Source organism: Vulpes vulpes, chromosome 7 (genome assembly GCF_048418805.1).
Source record: "Vulpes vulpes isolate BD-2025 chromosome 7, VulVul3, whole genome shotgun sequence".
Classification (NCBI taxonomy): domain Eukaryota; kingdom Metazoa; phylum Chordata; class Mammalia; order Carnivora; family Canidae; genus Vulpes; species Vulpes vulpes.
In genome coordinates, this window is record NC_132786.1 from 13,470,172 (window position 1) to 13,488,299 (window position 18,128).

General features: G+C 36.6%; 2 protein-coding genes across 5 annotated transcripts in view; one reads left to right on the forward strand and one right to left on the reverse strand.

Moving 5' to 3' along the window:
* Positions 1 to 2,486, forward strand: part of CYREN (cell cycle regulator of NHEJ) — a 27,841-nt gene extending 25,355 nt beyond the window's left edge. The window contains exon 12 of the transcript XR_012002463.1: positions 443 to 2,486. The gene's annotated coding sequence lies outside the window, so the exon portion shown is untranslated. The remainder of the gene's footprint in view (positions 1 to 442) is intronic.
* AGBL3 (AGBL carboxypeptidase 3) overlaps positions 1,264 to 18,128 on the reverse strand; it is a 56,508-nt gene continuing 39,643 nt past the window's right edge. For all 4 annotated transcript variants that reach the window (XR_012002460.1, XR_012002459.1, XM_072762981.1 and 1 more), the window contains 4 exons: positions 11,620 to 11,668; positions 10,088 to 10,281; positions 5,304 to 5,439; positions 1,264 to 3,132 (listed from right to left, as the gene is read on the reverse strand). Coding sequence is in view for 2 of the 4 variants with exons in the window: in XM_072762981.1 (XP_072619082.1) it covers positions 2,709 to 3,132; positions 5,304 to 5,439; positions 10,088 to 10,281; positions 11,620 to 11,668 (803 nt within the window). In the remaining 2 variants the exon portion in view is untranslated. The remainder of the gene's footprint in view (positions 3,133 to 5,303; positions 5,440 to 10,087; positions 10,282 to 11,619; positions 11,669 to 18,128) is intronic.

Sequence of the window (18,128 nt, forward strand, 5' to 3'; positions counted from 1 at the left end):
CTGCCTCCAAATTTCAGTTATAATAGCAGATTCAAACTCTGATCTTTATTTTTTCTGGCCAGTAAGATTGTTGGGTTCCACTTCTCAGAACAAGGGTTTGGAAAAAATGCCTCTAAAGAGAAAGGTGGGAGTGAATGTGGAGTTTATCCCATATATGCCTTCTCACAAGCATCGCTGTCCTGCGCTATTCACCATCTATTGCCTGAAATCAATTATTTTATGTAGATGATTTGGTTTTATAGAGGGTAGGTTAGTCCATTACCAGGTTTTTGATAACGGATGGAATTGGACACCTTCATTCATTTTTATAAATGGGCAGCAATACAAATGTCTTTTCATGACTTGATAGCTCATTTCTTTCTAGTGCTAAATAATCCATTGTCTGGATGCACCACAGTTTATTTGCCATTCCACTACTAAAGGGTATCTTGGTTTCTTTCAGGTTTTGGCACTTATGAATAGATCTGCTAATGACATCCACGTGCAAGTTTTTCTGTGGACATAGGTTTCAAATCCTTTACTCTGACCAAGGACTGTGACTGCTGGATCCTACATGAAGAGTATGTTTAGTTTTGTAAGAAACTGCCAAACTGTCTTTCAAAGTGGCCACATCATTTTTAAATTCCATACACTATTCGGAAATCATCCTCTCTGCTTCTATCTTCTGTTAGAATTGTAGAGATTTGGTGTAATGTCTTAAAATTTTTGTAGAATTCAGTCAACCCATTGGGGGTCTGATGATTTCCCTTTTGGCAACTTATTGATTCAATTTCTTTAGTTGACATATGCCTATTAAGCTAGTCTATTTCTTCTTGTATGAATTCTGGCAGGTTGTGTCTTTCAGAGAATTGGTCCGTTTCATATAGGTTAACCAATTTGTGGGTAGAGAGTTGTTTGGAATATTCTTTTATTAATCTTTTAATGTCTATGGAATCAGCACTGATGGTCTCTCTTTTATTTGATATTAATTTGTCTTTTTTTTCTTAGTTAACACTGCCAGAAGTTTATACATTTTATTGACAATGACATTATAAATTATAATTATTCAACATTATAAACAAATGAACTATTAAGCCATGAAAAGATATGATGGAATTTACATGCATATTACTAGTGAAATACGCCAGTCTGAAAAGGCTACACATATTGTGATTCCAACTATGTGATATTTTGGAGAAGGTTAAACTGTAGAGACAGTAACAAACTGAGTTGCCAGGGCTTAGTGGGGAGAGAAATATGTATATGCAGAATAAAATAAAACTACTCTGTATGATACTTTAATGATGGATATATTTCATTAGACATTTGTCCAAACCCACAGAATGTACATTAAGAGTAAACTCTACTGTAAACTACAGGCTTTGGATGGTAAGGATGTATCAGTGTAAGTTCATTAGTTTAACAAATGGTGGGCGATGGTGATAACGGGGAGGCTATGTATATGTGAGTGTCAAGGAGTTTATGGGAAATCTCTGTACTTTCTACTCAGTCTTGCTGTGAACCTTCTCTAAAAACTAAACTTTATTAAAACCCAAAATAAAACAAAACCAAAAACATGCCAGTTACTTTTTTAATACCACCCCACTGAGCTCTCCTTGAATCCTCTTTGGGGCTTCAATTGGAATTATTGAGAGTAGACTACCCAACCTTAGATTTTCCCAGTTCCATCCTGCTACCATGGCCTAACTACAGTTGTAGCCTGTAACTTTCATGTGCCTCCTCCTCTACCTGATTCTCTCTCTGCTTAGCCTTATCCTATAATGGACACCACTGTTGACCTGTGACTTGTTTTCTCACTTATCACATCCATCTTGTTTTGTTTGACTGACATACCAATTTCTCTGCAGTGTCTTTGAGGAATTCCATAATGGTGGAATTCTGGAATTCCATTCATAATGGATTCTGGAATTCATTATGAATGACAGACCGTGAGATGCTCCATTTGCTTTCGCATGAATAAATGGCTGCAGATGTACATTCAACAGCTCAAAAGCAAACCGCACATCTAATCTTTTACATTGTTGCTACATTTTGAAAAGTAAAATGACCCTTGTAAACCATAATTATGCATTTCAGTGCTATTTTGTGACACTTTTGTTCTGTGCAATGAACAGTATATAGCATTTTAATTGTTGAAGGTGTACAACTTAGCACTTTATGCACCATCTTATTCTGTAATTATTTTAGTCTTGTGTGTTTTATATACAATTAAACAGTAGTCTTCTAGTGGGGAGAAATGTCAAATGTCTTTTATATCATTGATAGTTTCTAGCACACTAAAGATAAAACAAATTCAAGAAAAGATGTTTGTTGACTGATTCATTAAGTTCCTACCAGGGATGTTAAAGTAATTGATAGTACATATCATTCCGTCCTTGAGTTCTTAGTTGTTTGGTGTTCTATGTACAAGTTGTTTTGAGAGAATTCAAAAGTTCATAGATTTTTTCCATCTTGACAAAAATTAAATATAAATAAGTGATTTGAAATTTTCTGTATTTTCTCTGGATTTCTTTTTAAATCTCTCAAAGATGTTGCCACTAAAGAAGATGGGTTATCTAGAATTTGTAGGTTAGTATATGCATATGTATGTGTAAGGGGAGAGATAGAGGGATGGGGAAGGCGTTTCTCTTTTCTCTTTTCCTCTTCTTTTTACTATGTAAGCATATGGTATTTTTCATCCACAGTTTTCAGAGCAGCATAAAGTTAAATTATTTGTCCGTTTGGAACTTCAAATAGAAGGTGCGTTGTCCATGATTCTTATTTGGTTGTTCATCCCTATTTTCAGTTGGATGTGGAGCTATTTGCATAGAGTTTTGCTTATTGGATTCTTCAGCTTGAAGACTCTTTTCTTTGATAATATCCACATCCTTTTTAAAATTTGAGGGAGTAGTCTCCTGTTTGAAGCTGAGAGGTTTCATGTCTTTAGTCTTTGTGGCCTTGATTTGAGAATTTTTTCTCTTCTTCTTGGGTGCTTTGAGCGGTGAAAGGCTTTCAAATGACTTCTGGGACATAGACTGGAACCACTCCGGAGAGCTTACCATTAGATTTCTTTGGTTTATAAAAAGGTGATTTCTGGGTGCTATCCAGGATGTGCTGTATCTCCTTATATTTATGTAAGTAGCTGGCTTTAATCTAGGAAAGAAATGAAATACATGAGTTTTTGTCATGTACTCTAGGTATTTGTAGTCCTTAGGTATCTGTCATAGTTTAAGTCAGATTTTTAAATCCTTTGGTGAATTCATCTTCCTTTAGGACTTTTACCATTATTTCTATGAGAATGGTCTAAGCCTTCAATTTCTAGACATGATTTTTCAGAAGTACCCCAATCCTGTACTTCTGAATGCTGAGAGTCTATGTTTATTGAGATACCCCCCAGTTTCCTGATACAATGGCCACTCTGGGGCTCAGTGCCTTATCTATACACCTAGTTAAAGTAAATGTTCTCTAAAGTTCCACCTCTCTCTAAAAACCTACTTGTTTATTCTATAAAAATGTACTCAGTTACATGTTACACATTTTTTCTATAGTCAGTAAAAAAGATCAATATAAATCTAAGAGCTAGAAGTTGCATCTATTTCTTTTTCCTAGAAATGAAAAATCTCTCCAGTCACATTTTGATCTGCATAGTCCTTCTCAAGAATTTTTATCATTAACAGATGGAATGCCAAATATGAGATTTATTCCTTAATATCTGATTCTGACCAATGCTTGACAGAGATAAAGAGATGTAAGTCATCTTGATAATATATTGATTAGTGTTCATTAGATTCATTCATTTTGGTTAAGAACAGAACAATTTAAGTTCCAGCCCCTAAGAAATCTCTCACGAAAATAATGATTAAAAATCAGGCTAGGTCTTAATTGTCACCTTTGCCTAGGTCCACTGTATTTTGTTTTTAGTTTCCTGAGTTTTGAGTCTACTGATACTGTCATGTGTGATTGATTCCTTGTTTGCCTGGACCTATGCTTATCTGTTTTGTCCATATTAGTTGACCTAGTAGATACTAGGAAGGCACTGCCTTCTCCAGCATGATAGCTATCCCTTCTAACTAGAAACTGTCACCAATTACCTATTCTTGTAATTTTATTGACTTTGCTGATTATACTATAAAAAATAGGCGTTAATCAAAACTTAGGGGAAAAAGCATAAAGAGGAATATTATCCTCTGCCAGTGTTTTATCCAGAGATAATCATTGTTGGGATTATGTGCTACCAGGGATTTTTCTAGGTGTGTATGTGTTTGAATGTGTATAATATGCACACATTATATATTTACATAGTCTATAAATACAACTATACCAAAGTTGTTCTATAGCTTTTGTTCACTTACGCATTGTGAATATTATCTCACATTAATCTGTATTTATAATATTTCATAGCTATGTAATATTTCATTTTATGGACGTACTATAATTTAAGCAATTTTCTATTGTTGAACACTTAGGTTCATTTCTTTTCCTTTCTCTTTGACTCTTTTTTTTTTTTTAAGATTTTATTTATTTATTCATGAGAGACACACAGAGAGAGAGGCAAGGACACAGGCAGGGGGAGAAGCAGGCTCCGTGCAGGGAGCCCAATGTGGGACTGGATCCCGGGACTCTGGGATCACGCCCTGAGCCAGAGGCAGATGCTCAACTGCTGAGCCACCCAGGCGTCCCTCTCTTTGATTCTTATGAATAATACCAAAATGAACATCAGGGCACCTGGATGGTCAATTAGACTCTTGGTTTCAGCTCAGATCATGATCTCAGGGTTGTGTGGTGGAGCCCTGCTTTAGGCTCTGCACTCAGTGGGGAGTCTGCTTCAGATTCTCGCTCCCTCTCCCCCCCCCCGACCCTCACTCTCTCTCTCTAAAGTAAGTAAATAAATCTTATAATAAGTTATAAATCCTAAGCTCCCTAGGATTATACGGCTTAAACACATCAGAGAAATCTGAAGTCATGATACAGTTATACTTTTATTCATGCCTACTTTACTCACAGATCCAAGTTAATGAGTGATTTCATGCAAATAAACAATCAAATAAGGCCTGATAACCTATTCCCTTCACATATCCAGTGTTTTCTGATGGCTTTTGGGTTTTTGTCACTTTGTCAAATGTGGTACAGCTGCCACCATTTTAAGAGCAAATGTTTTGTTTCTTAGGATAATGAAGTAATAAAAAAGGCATTACATAGCTGAGAATGATAAAATTGTATTGACTTACTGATGTTGAATTTGGAAGTTGGTTCTTGGATTGAGTATTTGTTTTATCTGAGGGGTTTGCACATTTTTAGTGCTTTCCATGCTAGGGAGCACTTACTGCAATATTTCTTGAGTTTGAGCTATTCCTTTATCCCTGTAGATTCTTTTTTCATCATCTGTCCAATTTATGCCAGTCTTCTTGCTCTGGAAGGGAGTACTTTCTTTCATTTTGCTTTTAAAGTTGTGACGCAGATCTGGAGAGCAACCACAAAATATGTATATATATATGAATTGAATTGGCTCAACAATTATTTATTGAACATCATATGTCAAGGATCTATCTAAAAATTCTTATCCATTTGAAGCTTATATTTTAATTATAGGATCAGAAAATAGCAAATAAAAACATATGTCAGATAATGATAAAGTTTACAGGCTAAAATAAAGCTGGGGAGGGGAACAAAGAATTCTTGGGGGGGGGTAGTGATTTCTATTTTTTTTAAAGGTGTTTAGGCAAGGCGTCCCTGGGAAGCTGACATTTCAAAGGAATTAGGGAGTGAGTCAAGCAGATACCAGAGGAAAGGAGCATTCTAGGCAAGAAAAATAGGTAAGTGCAAAGGCCCTGAGCTAGGAGCCTGGTAGTGTATTGAAGAATCATCAAGGTGGACTCCTAACTCTGGGAAACGAACAAGGAGTGGTGGAAAGGGAGGTGGGTGGGGGGTTGGAGTGACTGGGTGATGGGCACTGAGGGGGGCACTGGGTGATGGGATGAGCACTGGGTGATATGCTATATGTTGGCAAATTGAACTCCAATAATAATGCAAAAAAATATGGCACAAGTGCCTAAAGCAGATTGAATTAACTGGAAAGAGCTAAGATATCAGCTCAGATAGGTAATCTGGACTCAGTTCACGCAGGCCATTGTAAAGACTGATTTTACTGAGTGTGAAATGGGGAGCTACTGAAAGATTTTGAGCAGAGGAGTGTTACGATCCAAGATTTGTTTTAGCAGGAATCTGCTGTTATATAATCCTGTATTTTGAGATTGTTCTAATGAATTAGTGTGGGAAGAGAGAAGAAAGGAATCAGTGGTGACTCCAAAGCTTCTGATCTTGGGAAACAGAATGATGGAGATATGGGAAAAACCATGGGAAATGCATGTTGGAAATCCCTTCTTTACTACAAGATATGAAAGAATTACTTTTTGTTAATTGTGATAATTATTATAATAACATCTAAAGAGAGTGTTTATCTCTCCCTTCCATTAGTAAGACTACTATAAAAAAAAAAACAAAAGATAACAAATGTTGGTAAGGATGTGGAGAAATTACAACCCTGGTGCACTGTTGGTGAGAATGTAAAATGGTGCAGTGACTATGAAAAACAGTATGGTGGTTCCTCAAAAAATTGAAAATAGAATTTTTGGAATCCTATAGTTATTCTATGTCTAGGTATATGCCCCAAAGAGTTGAAAGCAGAGTTTCAAAGAGTTATTTGTATACATTCATAAAAGTAGCATTATTCAATTCACAGGAGCCAAAAAAGGTGGAAGCCTTAACAAGGAAGGAAATTCTGACTCCGCCTCTACCATAGATAAAACTTGAGGACATTATGCTCAGTGAAATAAACAAGTCACGGAAAGACAAATACATTATTTATTTGCCTTATCTATACACCTAGTTAAAGTAAATGTTCTCTAAAATTCTGCTTCTCTCTAAAAACCTACTTGTTTATTCTATAAATATGTACTCAGTTACATGTTATACATTTTTTCTATAGTCAGTAAAAAAGATCAATATAAATCTAAGAGCTAGAAGTTGCATCTATTTCTTTTTCCTAGAAATGAAAAATATCTCCAGTCACATTTTGACAAATACAAATAATGTATTTGTCTTTCAAATATTTAATTCCACTTATATGAGATACCTAGAATAGTTAAAGTCAGAGAGATTCAAAGTAGATATTTGCCAAGAGCTAGGAGAAAGGAGGAATGGGAGTTGTTTAATGGGTATAGAGTTTCAGTTTTGGAGATTGTGTGCACAACAATGTGAGTATACTTAACAACACTGAACTTTACGCTTAAAATTAGTTAAGATGGTAAATTTTATTTCACGTGTATTTTAACACAATTCTTAAAAATCCAATATACTAAGGAAGAGAGAAGAGGGATAAAAAGAAACCCTGAGTAAAGCCCGAAGGAAGCCTAGTAGACATCTTAAAGGATGTGGTGGGATTACTATGCCTGAGGTGGTATGGAGACAACATAAGAAAAAGAATATATTTAGAATAAAACCATGAAACAGATTATGATTAGTAAAAAAAAAAAATGTTTAGTTATACACTGAACTATTTATGGACAAAATATGATTTGCTGAACTTGCTTTAAATACTTTAGCAAAAAAAATAAAAGAGTAGTGGGAATATAGATAGAAGAATAGGAAGATGCTGATAACTATTAAGGGTGGGTCATGGGTCCCAGTGGATCAGCTTATTCTCTCTACTTTTGTTTATGTTTGAATTTTCCACAGTAAGGCTTTTTATAAAAGGAATTGTCCATTATTAAAAGTGAATGTTGACTATATTTTGAGAAAGTGAGACAGAGGGTAGTGATCAGAATTATGTCACTGAGGAGATTGGGCCGGACATCTAGGGCACCACTGATAGTTGGGAGAGTACTCATTTGGACTTCATTTTAAAAACTTCAATATCTGCTCCATAAAAAAGAGAGAACAGTATAAGAAACTCCGTCTTAAACCCATCATTCAGCTTCGATAACTGGATTTCTTCTTGCTCAATATTTGGAACCCATCACTGGCTGGGTGAAATGGTTATAATGGTTACCTGTGCCTGTAAAGCCTGTTCCGAGGACATAGTAATGATGCCTGGAATGCCATGACTCACTTCCGGGTGCTGCTGGTCTAGCTAAATAGAAGACTGGGTACTACAAGAGTACTGTGTTTGTGTTTACCAAACCTAAAGAAGAAATGACTCGGATATAAATCTGTCTGCTAGGATTTATGACTCCTCCCCTGCTCTCCCCAGTCAGTTGAATCTCTGTATCTGTACCATAGCTCATCAGTAAATATAAACTCTTCCAGAACTGGAGACGCCTGACTGGACCTTTCATTAATCTCTGATAGAATCCATCTCAGTTCATACTTGGTAAGTTCAGTAATCGGAAAGGACAGGATTTCTTCTCTAATAAACTGAGTGCTAACAGAGCTAGGACATTTTAGAGGAAAATGTAGAGCCCTAACTGCATATACTGTAAATAAAGGGACAACGCACAAGACTAGGAAAAGATAACTCCTTTTGAAGTGACTTAGTTCAGTAAAAAAAAAAAAAAAAAAAAAAAAAAAAAAGAGTTTTTATTAATACGTCATTAAGATTCACCGGGGCATATGCCTGTAAGATAATGTAATCAAGAAGCAATGAAAAAGCTCAGAACAGGCTGGAAAAGGTTGAGAAACATAATTTTTAGTAGCTGTGGGGGGACACTGAAAAAGAAATCTCCCTTTTCAACAAAATTCCATGAAGACTACCTGTCTCCAATCTCTTTCCTATTTTATTTTTTTTTTTCAAAGATTTTATTTATTCATGGGAGAGAGAGGGAGAGAGGCAGAGACACAGGCAGAGGGAAAAGCAGGCTCCATGCCTGGAGCCTGACGTGGGACTCGATCCTGGGACTCCAGGATCATGCCCTGGGCTGAAGGCAGGAGCTAAAGCGCTGAGCCCCCTGGGCTGCCCTCTTTCCTATTTTAAAATACACTTTAATTAGATCTGTACCTCTGTCATTCTACTGAAATTTCTCTGATCAAGATCCTGAATAAAACTTCCATGCTCTAAAATCCAATAGTAAATTCATCTCACTTATTCAGAAGCACTAGACTTAGTTGATTATTACCCTCTCCTTGATATATCTTCTTAACTTAGCTTCCAGGACAACACATCCTCTTAGTTTTCCTCCTAACCCACAAGATGCTCCTTCTGCTTCTTTGTTGGTTCTTATTCTTTTCCTGATCCATCAGTACTGGAATTTCTAAGGATTTGCTCCTTAACCCTCTTCTATACCCATCCTCACTTAAGAGTCTCATCCAGGTTCTTGCCCTAAAATCCTATCTTTATCTGAAAAGATATATCCTAAATGTATATCCAGCCAAGGCCTCTTCCTGGAACTCCAGACTCATATATCCAACTGCTTATTCAGTTACCTCTGCTTCAGTGTCTGAAAGGCATTTCAAAAACAAGTCTAAACCCAATTGCTGCTCTGCCCTCAGCCTTTACTATCTCAGTAGAGGATAACTCCACCTAGCTAGTTGCTCTGGAAACTAAAACTCTGGCAATTCAACAGTCATAAACAATTGTGAAATTATCACCACATTCAAGATCTAGAAAAGATCATTGTTAAGAGATTCCTTGTGTTCCTTTCTAGTCCATTCTTCCCTTCATCTCCTACTCTATCCCTTCTCCTATTAGGAAAGCTTTATCTGTTTTATTGTTATCTCTATATATTAGTTTGCATTTTATATATGTGGAATTTCACATAGCATTTACTCTTCTGTGTGTGGCTTCTTGTACTCAGCACAATGATTTTGAGATTCATCCCTGTCATGTGTATCAGTTCATTTCTTTTTTTATTCTACGGTATGGAGAAGGTATCAATGACAAGGTATTGGGAATATGTCAATAGATTTTTTTTTCAAAGCTGTATTAAATACTATTTTTAAAACTCATATAGAAATTAAAGGAGGCAAGTATTTTTCAAAATCAGGAATAAAATGGCTATTAATCCTCTCTGTTTATAAGAGGGTTCCCATTAGCCAAATTTCATAGGATTTATTAATGATGATATAGTGAAAGCAACCTTTGTATTTATTAAAATCCTAAGCAATAAAAAAATACCTTCTGTTGGTATCTGTGTCTTCTCAGTCCAGCTGGGAGTTGGTGTGCTTATAGGACACTTGAAGGATGTCACTTTGAAACAGCTTCCATACAAGTTTGTGCTCTTGGGCTGAATTATTTCATGGATTGGCTTCTCACTGGTTTCCAACTGTCTGTGTTGGTTTTTGCTGAGCCTCTGAATCATATTTTGGGAGCTGAAAGAAATTGGGTACTCTGATTTCAATGTCAATAGTGAACTATCTAATCAAGAGTAATGTAATGTCATATTTGTATATTACACCTCACAGTATGTAAAGGAGACTTACAGATATTATCTTACTTAGAGATCTCACCAGTCCTAAAATAAAGGCAAGATGGCCTATGTTATCCCTATCTTACATCAGAGAGGGAATGTTAAGGAATCAGAATGGTTAAGCTATTTGCTCAAGATCACGCAGGTGAGGGACAGGTCTAGAATTCACATCTTGTGACTTTAATACTTTTTCTATTTTCTCTTATTTTGATATATTGTTTGGTTTATTTCCATAGGTATGATAAATAATATATTTTTAAAAACTGTATTAGTTTGATCAATCCTAGATCCAAGTACAGGCATGCCTAAAGATGGCTTCTTACCTATTCTGTAGGTTTCTGGGGCAGGAGAGTCTACATGTTTCCACACAACCCATTATACTGAATAGAAACAAAGCTCTTAGAGCCAAGAGCCAAGGAAGCTCAAGAGCCAAGGAAGGAAAAAAGCATTTTCTCTGTTGGACAAATTCAGTCTATCCTCAGATACTTAGTATTCCATGGTTCAGATGGTTGTCCATGTCATTATTCCTAAGAACAGGAAAACTTGCCAAGGGTGCTAGTGATATAATGACTGGTTTAGACAAAGTTTACCTATGTTATCCGTGAATTTATTTATTTTCTTCCTCTTTCTTAAGATTTTATTTATTTATTCATGAAAGACACAGAGAAGAGAGGCAGAGACACAGGCAGAGGGAGAAGCAGGCTCCCTGCTGGGGAGCCTGATGTGGGACTCAGTGCCAGGACCCGGGATCATGCCCTGAGCCAAAGGCAGATGCTCAACCACTGAGCTACTCAGGCGTCCCCTGAATTCATTTTCTAGTCTTCCAATTTTTAGGTACAAGTATTAGCCCTATGTGACCAATGTTCCAATTGCTATTACAGGTCATAATTTGATAGTCATCCAGTTATTATTATTGGATACTAAATAATTCTCTTATGCCAGAATTTTTTTTAAAAAGAGAAACTCAGATAATGCAATGACAAATGCGTAGAAATATCTAATTGTAAATTTTAAGGCATTCATTGGGGATAGTTTGAGAATACTGAAATCTCAAAATCCTTTAACATATATTATATAAGCACTGCTATGTAGAACACTGGCCTAGTCACAGATACTATGGAGACATCAACTAGCAATTGTTATAAAAAAGCTACTTTTACCTGTTGCTTTAATTCAAAATCAAAATCAAAGAAGTCAGAGGAAAAGGAATAAGGTAGTAGAAGAATTCTGGTTCTCTTACCTCAAATATCTTTTTAGAAGCCAAGCAGGAGCTTGTCCAGTTATTTTCACTAAAAAAGAGAATATACCATAAAAGTTCTGAATGCAGATTTTAAAGATGAACAAAACTTAGTATTTTTATTTCTTGACAATTACCTCATGTATACATTAATGGCTAGCTTAACTGAGCTTATCTTCAATTACTCTGTTTTGGACATGAGAGACACAGAGAGAGGCAGAGACACAGGCAGAGGGAGAAGCAGGCTCAATGTGGGGAGCCCAACGTGGGACTCGATCCTGGGTCTCCAGGATCACAACCTGAGCCAAAGGCAGACGCTCCACCACTAAGCCACCCAGGTGTCCTTCTTGTGAATTTTTGTTTTTTAGATTTTATTTTTTTATCCATGAGAGACACACAGAGAGAGGCAGAGACAAAGCAGGAGAAGCAGGCTCCTCATAGGAAGCCCGATGTGGGACTCGATCCCTGAACCCAGGATCACACCCTGAGCTGAAGGTTGAGCCACTCGGGTGTCCCCCTTGTGCATTCTTAAGATACATAAATATAAAACTTATAAAAGCTGAATGTAAATATAATGAGGTTAACAGATACTTCCTATATTTAATAAAAATTAACAATGGTGGGTTTATGTCCCATGATAAAGTAGGGAATTTTGCACTTTGTGTTTTCTTCTCTGAAGTGCCTCTAGCTTTAGGATGGCCCTCTTTAATGTAATGGTAACACTAAACACATTCCAAGACCCGACTTGCTGGTCTCCTCTTACCAAGCCGATTTTTACACTGGTCCCTGGTGGCAGTCCAGCGCAATGACATTGTTAGATATCCCACCAATAGACAAATCTGAGCATGGAAAAGGATTTTACTTTTTAGCAGCAGTAGGTTTTTGGACTTCTAAGCAATTAGTTTCCTTCTCTCTAAAAACGTCACCCCCTTGGTATCTACAGGCTTGTTTTTGGTAGACTAGATTTTTGGCATGCAGGCAATATGCATCTTTAAATTCGTCAGGTAGGTTCTGCATGTCTGAAATGTCCATTGTTTTTAGATACTCATTGTTTTGGATACTCTGGTGACACTGGATGTCACCATATGTTAAACTTCTTTTTCTCAAGGAAAATGTTTATAAAGCACAGGTTAAGCTGAACTTAACCTGAAGGTGGATTTCAAATAAATTACAGTTTTCTTTCTTTCTTTTTTTTTTTTTAGGTTTATAAATGAATAGTTTTATTAGAGCTAAAAGTGAACTAACCACTTACTTTGATTAACTTAGAAAATTTTCAATCTTTTTGTACTTAACACAAGTCTATTCCTCTTGATTTCCATGCAAATAATTTATAGGATTCACATGATCTTACACAACTCTCTCCAAGGTGCAAACAGAAAAATTCTTATTTTCTCAGAATCAATGTGGTATCCTCCTAATTTTATCTTTTGCATACTTTTTTTTGGCAGCTATAGTGGGATAATGTGTTTTGATCAGCAAATTAGATATCTGACTTTAAAATGTCAAAGCTGGAGTATTTTCAGTGATAGCAGTTGTTACCGTGGGAATGTTCAGATGAAGAGGTACAGAGGTCACTGGAGGACAACATGTCAAATGAAACATCATTCATGCCCTTAAAGGCCTTATCGCCTAGTGAGGATTACAATAAGGAATCAGGTAATTACAGCAGAATACAGTTAACACGGTGAGAGAGTGGATCAGAGTGCATTATTGGTGCGCACAGCAGGTGCAAGCCAGGCAGGTGCCATTTGATAGTAAAATGTAAAGGTTGTGTAAGGGTTACTTAGGAAAAGATTTGGGAGGGGAGTGTTCCAAGCAGAAGGAGTAGGAGTTGAGAATATATGATGAACAGAGTCCGGTGCACTGTGGAAACAAATCACAGTTTTCACGGCCGTTTCATTTGGCTGCCCCTATCTTTGAGTTCTGAGTCAGTCTTTCCCCTAAATGTCTTATCACTGTGTGAGTTTTTGTCACAGGCTACACACAAGACCAGACAGCTTACATGCAATGAATCCTTTTCCATAGTCCTTGGTGCTTCTTCAAAGATCTTCAGTTTTAGAGAAACAGCATATAAATTATTTTACTGTAGTGCTTCCCTGTATTCTCATCTTCAGACTATTTCCAAATTAGAGGACGTTCTTGTGTCACATGTCAAAAAGGTAATTTCATGGCAGACAAACATTTTGATGGATTTTCTATGGCTGGCAACAGTGATCTTGCAGGCTCAGGTCTAAGGAGTTTATCTTCTTCCTTTCTATAAGGTCAAAAATTTCATTAAGTGTTTCTGCAAATTTTGAGGAAACTAAAGAGTGACCAAAAACTTACATTGTGAACGCCTCAAAATTACAGATAGGAAATCACGTTTTTAGTGCAACGTGTGAAGACATGTACCAGGTAAGATCTTTTCATTTTCTTTGATGAGAAGTTTATAGACTGAATGAAATTTGCCAAATTTTACCTTTTCACTGCCAACCATTCAGATACACGAGCGAAGTATCACTGAGATTTGGACAACACATTAACAATACACATCTTTAGGTTTTCTGTGGTTCTGTTCTTTTTTCCTCTTCTCCTGGTGTGTATGTGTATTATGTGTGACATCTTCTAAAATTGTTCCACAGACCTTTGATGTTCTGTTCGTTTTCCTCCTTCTGGTTGGTCTTTGCATCTCAGTTTGGGAAGCGGGTCTTACCTATCCTCAGGCTCACTGATTTCTTTCCTCAGCCACTTCCACGCTGCTACTGATGAGGCCATCAAAGACATTCTTCATTTCTGTTAAGTGTTTTTGGCTTTTAGCATTTCGTTTGGATCCTTCCTTAAACGCTTCCAGATCTTTGCTTATATTGCCCACCTGTTTTTACATGTTGGTTACCTTTCCCATTAGAGTGCTTAACATACTAATCGTAGTTTTTTTGCTTTTTAAAAAATTTGTTTTCAATTCCAGCACAATTAACATACAATGTTCTTTTAGCTTCAGGTGTATACGTTACTAAGTGCTCTTCATGATAAGTATACTTTTTTATTTTTTATTTTATTTAATTAATTTATTTTTTAATAAATTTATTTTTTATTGGTATTCAATTGGTCAACATACAGAATAACACCCAGTGCTCATCCCGTCAAGTGCCCACCTCAGTGCCACCACCCGACTGGGGTGAGGGTGTTACCCTCACCCCCTGCCCACCTCCCCTTCCACCACCCCTAGTTCGTTTCCTAGTTCTTTCATGTTCTGTCTCCCGATAAGTATACTCTTAATCCCCTTCACCTATTTTGGCCATTTCCCCCACCCACCTCCCCTCTGGTTCTGTATATTTAAGAGTTTGTGTTGCCTCTTTGTTCATTTGTTTCTTAAATTCCACATGTCAGTGAAATCACATAGTGTTTGTCTTTCTCTGACTTCTTTCTCTTAGCATTATACCCTCTACCTCTATCCATGTTGTTGCAAATGCCAAGATTTCATTATTTTTTTGGCTATATTCCATTGTGTGCATATGTATGTATATATGTATATACATATCACATATATATGTATGTATCACATCTTCTTTATCCTTTCATTTGTCGATGGATGCTTGGGTTGCTTCCATATCTTATCTATCATAAATAATGCTGCAATAAACATGGGAGTGCATATATCTTTGAGTTAGTGTTCTTGAATTCTTTGGGTAAATACTCAGTAGTAGAGTTATTAGAAAATATGATAATTCTCTTTTTAATTTTTTGAGGCTCTCCATACTCTTTTCCATAGTGGTCACACCAGTTCACATTCCCACCAACAGTGCATGAGGGTTCCCCTTTCTCCACATCCTTGTCAACACATGTTGTTTTTTATGTTGTTGATTTTAGCCATTCTGACAGGTGTGAAGTGATAACTCCATGTGGTTTTAAGTTGTATTTCCCTGATGATGAGTGATGTTGAGCATCTTTTCATGTGTCAGTTGGCCATCTGCATATTGTCTTTGAAGAAATGTCTGTTCACATCTTCTGCCCATTTTTATTTGGATTATTTGTTTCTTGGATGTTGAGTTGTATCAGTTCTTTATATATTCGAGATACTGTTTATCAGCTATGTCATTGGCAAATATCTTCTCTCATTTGGTAGGTTGTCTTTTAGTTTTGTGGATTGTTTCCTTTTTTGTGCAAAGCTTTTTATTTTGATGTAGTCTCAAAAGTTTTTTGTTTTCTTTGCTTTTGTTTACTTTGCTTTAGGAGACATATCTAGCATAATGTTGCCACAGCCACTATCAAAGAAATTACTGCCTATGCTCTTTTAGTGTAGGCTTTTTATGGTTTCTGGTCTCACATTTAAGTTCTTAATCCATTTTGAGTTTATTTTCTTGCATAGTGTATAAGCAACTGGTCCAGTTTCATTCTTTTGCATGTAGCTATCCACTTTTCCCAACACCATTTGTTGAAGAGACTGCCTTTTTCTCATTGCCTATTCTTGCCTCCTTTGGGTTTATTTCAGGGCTCTCTATTCTGTTCTATTAACCTCTGTGTCTACTTTTGTGCCAGTATCATATTGTTTTGATTACTACAGTTTTGTAGTATATCTTGAAATAGGGATTGTGATGCCTTCACTTTCATTCTTCTTTTTCAAGATACTTTGGCCGTTCGGGATCTTTTGTGGTTCTGCACAGATTTTACGTTATTTCTTCTAGTTCTATAAAAAACACTTGGTATTTTGATAGGGATTGCATCAAATCTGTAGGTTGCTTTGGGTAGTATGTACATTGTAACCATATTTGCTCTCCCAATTCATGAGCATGGAATATCTTTCCATTTGTATTATCTTCAATTTCTTTCATCAGTGATTTATAGTTTTCAGAATACAAGTCTTTCACCTTCTTGGTTAAGTTTATTCCTCGGCATTCTATTATTTTTGTTGAAGTTGTAAGTGGGATTGTTTTAATTTCTTTTTCTGTTGCTTTATTATTAGTGTATAGAAATGGAACACATTTCTTTTTTAAAAAATTTATGAGAGAGAGAGAGAGAGAGAGAGAGAGAGAGAAAAGCAGGCTCCCTGTGGAGCAGAGAGCCTGATGTGGGGCTTGATCTCAGGACTCAGGGATCATGACCTGAGTTGAAGGCAGATGCTTAACCAACTCAGCCCCCAGGTGCCCCAACAAATTTAGTGAAATCCTTGACTGATTTTTTTATAGATATAATTTTATTGCTTCTATGCTTCCTACTTTTTTTACTCCTGCTTATGGTCTTTCCTTTTCCTCAACGACTCCCCTTTAACATTTCTTGTAAGGCTGGCTTTGGGGTAATGTATTCCTTAAACTTTTATTTGGGAAATTCTTATCTTTCCCTCTTTTCTGAATGATGGCCTTGCTGAGTAGAGTATTATTGGCTGCTAGAATATTATATTTTCCTCTCAGCACTTTGAATGTATCATGGCCCCCTTCTCTGGCCTGTGAAGTTTCTGCTGAAAAATCAGCTGATAGTCCTATGGGCTTTCCTTTGTATATAATTGTTTTCTTTTCTCTTGTTGCTTTTAAAATTCTCTTGTTATCACAACTTTTTGTCATTTTAATTACTCTGTCTCTTGGGTTGATTTTGTTGGGGTCTTTCTGTGCCTCGTGGACTTGGATTTCTGTTTCCTTCCCTGGATTTGGGAAGTTTCAGCTATTTCTTCAAATATATTTTCTGCTCTCATTTCTCACTCTTCTTCTTGATGGGTCCCTATAATGCAAATGTTATTACACTTAATGATGTCTCTGAGTTCTCTTATAGTCTAATTTCAATTTTTATTATGTTTTTCTCCCCTGTTCAGGTTGATTAGTTTTCATTTGTGTTCTCCAGGTTGCTGATCCATTCTTCTGCTTCCTCTAGTCCACGATTTATTCCAACTAGTGTATTTTTAATTTTGAGTTATTGAGTTGTTCATCTCTGATTGGCTTTCTGTCTTTTGTTGAAGGTATCACTGAAGTTCTCCACTCTTTTCACAAGTCCAGTATCTTTGTGACCATTACTTTAAATTTTCTATCAAGCATTTACTTATGTCCATTTTGTTTAGCTCTCTTGCTGTGATTTTTGTCTTTTTCTTTCATTTGGAACATAATTCTCTGTGTCTGTTTCCAGTGTTAGGAAAGCCAGCTATGTCTCCTGCTCTTCAAAGTAGTGTGGCTCATGAAGATGAGGTTCTGTAGTGCCCTGCAGTGCGTGTCCTTTGTTCACCAGAACCTGCTGCTTAATTAAGAGGTATCTCATTTTTGTACTTTGTGAACCCTACTATTATGGTTGAGCCACTTTTGCCTCTAGTCCAGTCATCTGCATTGGCTCTCTTTGCCTGTTGTAGGTAGGTTTTTTTTTTAAAGATTTTATTTATTTATTCATGAGACACAGTGAGAGAGAGAGAGAGAGAGGGAGAGAGAGAGAGAGAGAGAGAGAGAGAGAGAGAAGAGAGAGAGGCAGAGACACAGGCAGAGGGAGAAGCAGGGTCCATGCATGGAGCCCGATGTGGGACTCAATCCCAGGTCTCCAGGATCACAACCTGGGCTGAAGGC